We start from the raw sequence: 11,055 nt of genomic DNA, 5'->3' as shown, positions 1-11,055 counted from the left end.
AGTGCACCAGTATTTCCAAGAAGGCTGCACCGAACTGGAGACCAATGGGGAATGCTAACTGCTCGCAATGAGGATGAACACGGCACCGCTGCACCGGCGCATCCGATGCTAGGCGTGCGCTTTCTAATAATGGTGAAAGTGATTAGAAATCGTGTCAAAATACATTTTTGACCTATCGACACAAAATGGATCAAAGTCCCTTATAACCACTCTAATGTCTGCTTAGACCTAAACTATTATGGGAGATAATGCCTTAAAGACAACAAAGATTTTACCTACCTACCTACAAGTTGGAATGAATGAACCAACCATCGTTTTTATTTGTTTTCAGTGCGAGGGGCGCTATACTAAGAGTGAGATGGGATGGTGGCGGCGTGGGCCGTCTTGCCTCTGCTGGCAGTTGTCGCGGGAGACGTCATCTTCAGGGTGCCAGAGGTGTTGGTAAGTTCCTATCAAGAGATACTAAAAAGGATGCAGAAAAGCAATGACGTAGCGTTCTACATGAAGAGGGATTCACGAGAGAGAGAACTGAGCCGATTAACTAGTTGTGCTCAATGGAAAAACAATATTTGAAAAAACCGAAACAATAGAATAAAAAGACCGAATAAATTATGTCCATAATTAATTCATCGTCGGAGAATTTAAACATGACCGGCTAAATACTGGTTGAGTGTTTATTAGCTGTTAATATACACATAACCAGTGTTAAGCAGTAATAAAAATGTATGTCTGATGACGTGTTGGTTCACTATACGTCATTATTGTCATTGATATTTTCTTTTAAAACTAGGTTTCTAGTTAAATCTATCATCTGTCCTAGGTCCGACACGCGGCAGCTTCCAAGCCAGTGGGCACGGGGCGCGCGAATACCTCCCGCGTAAACAACTCGGAGCACCTGAGGCACGACGACAGCGTCGTGGAGGTGCGCTACGAGGAGTACTTCGTGGAGCACGACATCTCCACCGCCGACGCCCGCAAGGCCGCGGCAGAGCTCCACCTTGACGATGGTAAGCTCATATTTCTAGTTACCAGGATTCTATAGAACTCCTGGAATGGTCGCGTGAACCACTCGGAGCCCTGGGGCGCCAACGAGAATGTTATAGAGATGTGATACAAGGAGTACTTCGTGGAGCACGACATCTCCACTGCCGACGCCCGCAAGGCCGCGGCAAAGCTCCACCTTGACGATGGTAAGCTCATATTCCTAGTCTATACCAGGATTCTATAGAACTCTTCTGATGCTCGTGTGAACCACTAAGAGCATTGTAGGTCTGACAAGAGCATCGTGGAGGTGCGCTACGAGGAGTACTTCGTGGAGCACGACATCTCCACCGCCGACGCCCGCAAGGCAGCAGCAGAGCTGCACCTTGACGATGGTAAGCTCATAATCCTTGTCTATACCAGGATTCTATAGAACTCATCTGATGCTCGTGTGAACCACTAAGAGCATTTGAGGTCCGACGAGAGCGTCGTGGAGATGCGATATGAGGAATACTTGGTGGAGCACGATATTTCCACTGCCGACGCACGCAAGGCCGCAGCCGAGCTGCAGGTTAATGATGTTGATGGTAAGACATATTTCTAGTCTATACCATTTTAGAACTCCTTGGAAGATTGTGGGATGGCCATGGCACGCTATCGAAGCCTTACAGTCGTTCCAATACGAGAAAAACTTCGTGGAAAATGTAACTAAACTAAACAGTTATAAATTGCTCTTTCTATCTTATATAACTAAGTCAAGGTGTTCTTAATCGTGACTCAAGCTCCAGGAATCCAGAATTAGATGATTTAACATTAGTAGCTGCATGATCTAAAAAGAAGTAGGCAGTTTTATTGTCGCTGGTGCTCGTCCGATTATACTGGTCTGAACACGATTTGATTGTTACGTTTTCTAGTTTATAAAATAGTTCATGAATGTAACCTTATATCCTTGCTTACGCACTGCACGCGGCACTTGGCTATTTTATTTCCTGACTCATATCAAAGAACAAACTGGTATCACTAGCCGATCGTGCAAGCCTTTGGCATATCGATCGAAACGCTTGATTTTAGATTTACAATTTACAAATGGAAATGATTAAACATTTAATGCATTCTTCTGGGAATCTTTGAGCCCGCATGGCCCTGGCCCTCGATTCCCGAATTGGCTTGTGTCGCAACCTCAATTAGCGAGCCGTTTAATTGTGGTTCCGACAACCGAGTGAATCAGGCGGTGACGGGATTAGGAGAACAAGATTAATTGGGTTACCTTGAAGGTTACTAGTAATTACAATAATACAAACTTAGAATGATCTAGACTAGACTCATCATCTTATCATAACAGATGTACCTAAGAGTGCTTTTGGTACATAGAGGGTGTAAACGTATTACAACAATTATTCAAATACCTTCTTTATCATTGCAATTGCAATAGCGTTATTATATCTACGAATACCTTCGGCCTCATTATTACTTTCATAAGATGAGAGGCAAGCTAAGAGGACAAAAAAAATTTAGCTTGTATCCGTATCCTAAGAAAGACTCCGTGTTCATATTTGTCAATATTTTGAAGTGTAAATTTCTGTGATCTACCGAAGACACTTCATCTAGATGCCCACTAATTTAAGTAGTATCTATTACCAGCTATATTTATAGTGTTGACTTTAGTTAATTGGTCTTAACGAGGCACTGTGATATCAACACATCAGCTATTAGGGCCATGAATCATGGTGGCAAATTGATCAGCAACAATGTCGGCTTGCGTACATCTGAAGATGTCACGAAAAGATATGCGAGTCCCATAAAATTTATAAATGAGGAGATACATAAAAAAACTTGTGTAACTGTGCTTGACCGTCGATAAAATCTTACAAGTGAAGGTCAGCTAGTCTGTGGAGACTCCCCTAACCCTCAAATTTAAAATGTCGTTGATTTCGTAACGAATGAAATCATGATTGCTACTTAAATAAAAAATATTTCATTTTACTAATAACTACGACCACATTTACTAAACCACCTAATTCTAAAAAAAAAACATCATCATATCGTATTGCAATCCTTTCAATCTATAATCTTAGTATCGACAAAGAATTGATAAAAGTACCGTTTGACTTCAAAGACCCGTATACTGCATGAATGCTCATCAAAATAAAAACAATTATTTTTTCAAAGCACGCCACAAGATCAGTTTTCGATCTTGCAGATTAAAAAGAAAAATAATGTACTATGAACCTAGAACCCTCAATGTCTCCGTGGTCAGTGCCTAATGATGGCCGCGAGTGTATCAGTTTCGCGATTAACAGCCGTGTCTCCGCCAACAACAATGACATAACGACGGCGGTTAGATCGCTTCCACCACGTGTCCGTAGGCGGCGGCAATTAGAAGGTCCGCGGGAGGATATGCGATACTTCTTCATAGAATGACATTGTAGAGCGCTTTATGTGCGCTTGAAGCTGAAAATATTAAAGCAATCAGTATCTAGTTATTCATCAGGTCATTTTTGGCTGAACTAGACAGTAGAGACATGAATGCAAATGGACGGTATGCAAATGCAAATAAAACAAGAAAAAATAACTTGTCTTTATAGCCTGGTGCTAGCAAAAACCGATACAATAAGTATAAGTTCAAACAATGGACCGTCCCAAAGATCAATTTAAGTAGTAACTTTACGTAACGGTATTTGATAGATTTTGTATGCTTTGCAATTTAAATTCTTTTGTAGCGGTTTAGAACCTCTTTATCACTAGGTAATTTTACTTTTTTTGAAGCGAGTGTAACTAGTTTTCACAAGTTTTAATCTTTTTATATCCATGTCCATTGTCCATGCACCTGAGAACTGAATTCTGGTTTGAGTAAGACGGTTTTTAGATTTAAAAGATTATTTAAGATAACTACTTATTTATTTTGATTCAAGTCTGCATTGTCCTAACAGTTTTGTTTCCCATTCGAAAATCGAACCCAGAACCTCTGATTCGAGAATCCAATAGGCCTCCGGGGCATTTTCATAACATGTGTAATGCAAAACGACATAGAAAATCTTGATCCCCGATGCAGCCCTATTACAGTGTTCAAGTACACAAATGCGCGCACATTTAATTTGCGTGATTGTCGCCTGCGGGCTAAATAATGGACGATGCGCCGTGCAAATTAATGGCTGCGAATTACAAAAATTGCCGCCTATCTCCGCTGCATCTGTGTCATTTAATCTGGATGGACTCCTGTGATGAGCCTAATGGAGGGTAATGATGATTGAGCCCATGTCTGACGCCCATGGCGGCTTATAATCTGACTTCAGGTTTGTTACAGCAGTGATACAAAGAAGATAAATGATAGTTTTGAAAATAGAAACGTTAAAAGATTGTAGTCATGGTAACGGGATTTGAAAATGTACCTATATTTCGGATAAGCAGTATTAAATTATTGGCTAAATAATCGACTGGTAAGGGCAGTCGACTATAGATGAACTACACTGAACTGTCCCACTAAACACATTGACAGGGGCTCGCCCCACCTCCATCGTTCAACTACTTCAGTACTTTATGAATGGATGTTTGAAAAGGAAAATCGCATGTTGCAACTATGTATAAGAACTGATTGAAATTTGGTATCCAATTTCAGTATTTGCTTAAATGACTCTTAGTTGTAAGCACATTGTTTTCTCATGGTCAGAGTCTTGAATGTCTCTTGGCGGTTCTCTAAACTAGCTATAATCACGGCGTTGCTTACTAATTGCACTACGAAGTATTATTAATTGTTGGACATAGCTTCAGTACCTACTATTACGATGCTCAGGGTTGACGCAAATATAATATTAAGTTTTACCCGAATGCAATTTTTGCATTTTTAAATTATTTACAACTTCAAAAATGCTTATCGTGAATTTACATACTTTTACGTTATCTACACAAAACAAAGCTCCGCCTTTGTTATCGTGTTGTCTTGTCAATCGGATTCCATTTTCGGAATTCGCGAAAAAAATGATTAGGTATGACCAGGCCTGTTCATCTCCGCGAGTTTGCATCGAAAACAAAACACGCGCGACTACCCCTCCTGAGATACCAAATCGACAGGACAATCACGAGCGAGTATTGACGCACGCACGTATTCTTCACCCATTTGCATTGTAAAGACAATAAACCATATGTAAAAACGGTGGTGCAATTAATACTCTACAGTATTTTTTAACTGCCTGAATAATTATTAGAAACACAAAATATAATTCATGCTTATTCATGTATTTCCTCCGCCATTTTTCGCAGTTTGGCACCTCACGTCACACATCATTTTACCGAAGTCAGCCCTATGTCTTCGGCGCAGTACCGATCACTGACGTTTGTCAACAAAATGGTGCTCGACTCGTGAGACAAGCTAAATTACACCATATTGTTAAAGACATTGAGCATACATTTTTTTAAATACCTTCGCGAAGAAAATCTTCTGTACGAAGTACTTATTATTATTCTGTGGTATGACAAAGCTATGTGTAAAATGTGATTAAAACAAAATTGCATTGGGTTAGGGTAAGTCCAGGATAGATGCCCCACTTTTTGAAACAGCTCTGTAACTCAGTCAGTAAGTTTTTATCAACAATTTGACCTTAGTATCTGTAAACTTTGGTCTTTCGTCTATGATATTACTATAATTATTTTAGTTTAAGTTATACCGATTCTGAGTAAATACCATTTTAATTGACCTCTAAAAAGTGGGATAGACGCCTAATGTGGGGGATAGAAGACTCACTGTATGATTGCTTCAAAGGATAGATGCCTGATGCAGGGATAGATGACTCGTTAATACAGTTTTTGATGTGACAAAAAGAGCAGGTTAGGATAGATGCCCCTAGGTGCATGGGACATGGCTCTAAGGGCATCTATACCCAAAAAAAATTAGGCAACTATCCTTTTAGCATAGGATAGGTGCCTTTTTTAATAAAAAATATAAAACACTAAAAATCGAATTAAACATGGCTATCCCATCTAATTTATAAGATAGTCTATCAAATTATATAAAAATCTGCTTCATTTTACAGCTGACAAAAAAATTATGCATTAAAAGATACTTACCAATTTTATTTCGACGCTCGCTAAGGTTTGGCCGCGAAAGATTTTTGCTCTCACTGGCTAAACGAACGCACTCTTTGATGGTTTGCGAGGCGAAAAGTGGTACGGGGAGGTCTCTTTCTATAATACGTACTATAACTTTAGGCTAAGTTGCTTGTAACATAGTGTACTTAAAATCGCGGCACCTATCCCACTGGGGCATGTATCCTGGAATTACCCTATTCACATGTTCACCTAACCATTTTAATAAAATGTTTTAATTAGTAGAATATAAAACCATTGATGCATGGCTAGACTTAGTAAAATTAATCGAAACGTAACGGTTGTTACTTATGTAATGTATGTAATGACCGATAAATAGGAATTTGGGTTATTTTTAACATGCAATACACTGTTTTTTATTAAATTGCACCTAACCTAACATACGCTGAGCGATAAAAGAATAACTATTGTTGTCTGCAAAATCAATTACACCGTCAAAAAAGTTATAAGTATAAATGCTCGATTACTTTAGGCAAATGAATCAATTCACAAACGTTCTGCCCTTTTGAATGATATCCTCTGTCCCCAAGGACGCCTTTTGTTGGTTCCTCAAGCTGGCAGCCCTACTGGCTTCTGCTCGACCCAAGGTCGGATCAGCAGTGAAACGCCATTGTTATCAATACCTATTAATTTGCAATCTGTTCGGCTTTCATCAATTAATACGGTTTACGACCATAGTTAGGTAATTAATTAGGCATGTAACGCAAATAAGAAAAATGATTTTTGTTCTACAATGAAGTATAATAAATTGATGAGAGAATTTCAAGGTAACACCCACCGAATTACAAACAACATTCTTCGAAGGTTGTTTGAACGAGATAAAAACTCTCAACTTTAAAAACTCACAATTAACTTTCAAAGTAATACCAAGTGCCGATTGCTTTATTTTTCTGTTACGTAAACTTTCAGTAGGTTACCTAACCTACACTTTTCACGACAAACTATATGCTATTTACCCAACTGCGCCAGAAGGAGGGTTATGTTTCAAAAAATTCTAGCCGGGTGTTCCGTAGACTGTACCTGTAGGTAGGTACATATTTGCTTTGTCGTGTGAACAAACAAGCGATAAACAAAACCAGGGCAGGGGGTGGGCAATCAAAACAAGTGAGTCATAGCCAACTGAGGCTGGTGACGTCAGAGGGTGCGAGGACATTAAGTACTTCTCCTACAGGGTCTGTTATTGCGCACTTCAATAATAAATACGCAATACGGTAGGCAAATGAAATATTAAAAAAAGTCTAAAACTTTACACTAAACTTCGAATATGGTATTCAAATCAAGATTACAATTCCCTACGGGTCAAACGGTTGATTAGGCTAACGCACAAAATTAACGACAAAAACAAAAAAATATAGAAAACCATTAGAAAATATAAATCCTACCTTGTTACTTTTCCATCTCGCGACTTTTGCGGTCGATGAGGTAAAATTTTGTCACTTTACAGTTTAAACATCACACTTTTTTACACTTACTAGGTATTCACTTCAGTTTCTATCTTGATTTTATCGAAATCTACACCGATAAATCCAATAAACCCGAAAAAAAGAATAAAATTAGTTGCAGAGAATTCGCACCGCGCGTCTGCAACGAAATAATAAATGAGACTGGCCTCCCTCACAAGCCGTTAATATCATCTTGTGATAGTACCCGCCTTTTCATAAAATATTATTTCACACCAACTACCCTTGTTTGGACGCGTTTGGCGAACTCGAGTACATCGTCACGCTTGAATGATCGCACCATGTAAAGGCGCGCGCGCACGGTTGACTTTTGGCACCGTGACAAGTTTACTTATTTTTTTTTACACTTTAAAACTAAATTGATGAATATTAGACTAGTAGTCCAGTCAAATTAGACATGAACCCTGCAATACATTTGTGTAAATGTATTATTAAATTAAATATAATGAAGTAACATAAATAATAATACAATTGTACTACCTAACCTAATATTGTATTTTTTTTAATAAAATTTCAATTTCGTGGGTTCGAGTCCCGCCTTAGTACTTAGTTCGATTTTATCAAGTTGTTTATTTAAAATTTAAAATCTTAAGTAAGAACAAATGAAGTAAAATGTATAAGTTTATTAAATATTTGTTATGCCCTTACAGGGTGCATGTGCTGTACTACCCTACCATTTACTAACTGTTAAACAACACACTCACAAAGTCCACAAAGTCACCGTGTGCGCGCTCCCTAAGATAACTAAGTATTACTTGTATCACAGAATCCATAATAGTAGCCTTGTATGTAAGTAGGTATAAAATAATCATAAAACACCAACCGCTACCAACCGGGCAACATGGAAAGCATTGGGGGAGGCCTATGTTCAGCAGTGGACGTCCTATGGCTGAAATGATGATGATGAAGATGATGAAGGTGAGATACAGGCCAAGAGCTTCCTTGTTGTAGATAAAAAAAGGATAAAATAATTATGGCGGTTTAACGGTGTGGTTCTTTTAATACCTTAAAAGCGCTTTTTAATAGCCTAATGCCCGTTTTCACCATCAATCCCTCGAGCCTTTCCTAACTAAGCATCACTTAAGTTAAACGATCCCCTAAACTACGAAAACGGGCATAAGTGATTGCAAAATATAATGCCTTTAAAGTATGTATTTTTTCCTTTTGGATTTAATTTAGACTTTTAGTTTACGATGATGTGAAATATTATACATTGGTATGGGGAAACCTATTAGTCATCTAAAATCCTCGTACTCATGAGTTTCCACCATAATTACATCCCAATGTCAGTTAATTAGATTTCAGCAATGTTCTCAACCAATGATTAAGCCAAGGCCGAGGGCGGGGCAGCCAAATGACACGGTGCAGCGTCACCAAGGTTCGGGGGCAGGGCGCTGTGACATTGACTAACTCCCAAAACAACTGTAGTCTTAATTTGTTTACAAAGTACTGGGGTACTGTTTAGAGGTTAAAGCCATAAAGTCTTAAATGAGTCATAGCAGTGGGCTTACAAATCGTAACTTAAAATCAAATGTTGGAAAGTATGAAAAGCTAGTCATCATTATTTGATAAGGTTACTCCTAACCTTTAGAAAATAATGTTTATTTTTGTAGGCTTTTATGTTCATTGGCCTAATATAGCAGCAGTTTCGAATCCATTGCTACTGATTTGATGAGGTAGGCTTAGGTACCTTGAGAATTTATTATTATGAATTAGGGTTCCGGAACTAAGTAAAGCAAAAAACGTTTTATTCGTCGTTAACAACAGAAAAGTGTTGTATTTGTTCCGTGATGGTGCTTGGTCGAGCGGAACCGTCGTTACACTTGCAACCTTCGATTTTACTTTGTCATCATGTTTTTTCTCCATTTTTCACGCCACCACGCTTTTACGTGATTGCATAAAAACGTTTATTTTCTACGACTACCAGGTACTAACAACAATAATAGACGGTAAACTGCCACAGCAAGCAATGCAGTGACTACTTCGTCTATATACCCGCACTTATTATAAACCACCAGACATAAAGGCTCAGTGCGAAGCCACCTATGGGAATGCATTATGTAACAGGCTGTGGTTCTCCGGCATAAATCATTGCAAACCATTGTTCAAACATTTGATAGGAAACGCATTGCCTCAAATGTTCGAACCACATCACGAATGAATGGAATACAGAATTGGCATATTTGTCGTATGAATGTATGATGAACCAATTTTGTGCTAGGCCGCTTTGAACGCAATCTAGACAAACATTCGACGATTCTATTTCGTCCAGTATATTTTCAACTCCAAATATCGTTTCTTCGGATTGATTGGATTCTCAAGATCCAATTGCTACTCGGCAACTTTCACTGGAATCTAATTTCAAAGTTGTTGTTTGGTTCGCTGGCTTGGCTCTAGGTTTTTAGGTCTACAATTTAAAAGATTTCTTCAATTTGCTTGATCTTATGACATCTGTTAAAAGTAACTTAGGCCAACGGATCAAGGATTGCTTTAAAAGAACGCCACCAAAGCACCTTCATCATCTCCCATTTTTGGTGCTCATGTAGTTAGTTAGGTAGTTCGACTGGACTTTTCCGCAAAAATGCTGCATCCTGATTGGGTAATTGTGACTGATTTGTATCTTTTCTTCTTGCCTGTATCATCCCAGAAACCAAGCAGCATCCCATATGTACCTATGTCTTTTCCTTGTCAGGGTCTTAATATGTGGAATCCAGTCATTTTCAAATGTCCTCTTCTCATTCCAGTGCCTTCAACCCGCGCGGGCTGCGGCACCTGCAGCCGCAGCGAGATGGAGTACTGCGAGACGCGCGTGCTGGCCGACCATTGCTGCTGCGAGCGGCGCTTCCTGCCCGAGCCGTTCCCCTGGCTACCACACACTTGCTACGTAGGACCAGCGCGATGCCGGCCATTGGCACACGACTGCGTGCGGTATGCGCGCCTGAGGGACTGCTGCTGCTACCGCAAGCTGGCTGAGCGATGTGAGTATCCTCAAACTTATAGGGGAGCGTGCTTGAGTGCTGCGAGTAGCGCTTCCTGGCCGAGCCGTTCCCCTGGCTGCCGCACACCTGCTACGTCGGGCCCGCGCGCTGCCGGCCGTTGGCACACGATTGCGTGCGGTATGCGCGTCTGAGGGACTGCTGCTGCTACCGCAAGCTGGCTGAGCGATGTGAGTGTCCTCAAACTTATAGGGGAGTGTGCTTGAGTGCTGCGAGTAGCGCTTCCTGGCCGAGCCGTTCCCCTGGCTGCCGCACACCTGCTACGTCGGGCCCGCACGATGCCGGCCGTTGGCACATGACTGTGTCCGTTACGCACGTCTAAGGGACTGCTGCTGCTATCGCAAGCTGAGCGATCTGAGTATCCTCAACTTTAGGTTGAGCTGCAAGGTTCCTTTCATCTGCGACAATAGAACCAGACTGTGAAGCAGAATCTTCCAAACAAACCAGGATGATTAATATTGATGCCGAATTATCTTACGTTACTGCGTCTGCAAGTTCTGTATCATCAATTCAATACT

General features: G+C 40.2%; 1 protein-coding gene across 1 annotated transcript; it reads left to right on the top strand.

Annotated features, from left to right (window-relative positions):
- Positions 1–331: 331 nt before the first annotated feature.
- On the top strand, positions 332–10,519 carry LOC114363760 (uncharacterized; the record flags this gene model as incomplete). Its single annotated transcript, XM_028319576.1, has 3 exons — positions 332–441; positions 821–1,007; positions 10,286–10,519. Coding segments are annotated over exons 1-3 (499 nt in total), but the record flags the coding sequence as incomplete, so codon positions are not given.
- Between the last annotated feature and the right edge of the window lie 536 nt (positions 10,520–11,055).

Source organism: Ostrinia furnacalis, unplaced genomic scaffold (assembly GCF_004193835.3).
Source record: "Ostrinia furnacalis isolate ACB-3 unplaced genomic scaffold, ASM419383v2 OfSCF7271, whole genome shotgun sequence".
Lineage (NCBI taxonomy): Eukaryota > Metazoa > Arthropoda > Insecta > Lepidoptera > Crambidae > Ostrinia > Ostrinia furnacalis.
This window is presented reverse-complemented; position numbering and strand designations above follow the sequence as displayed.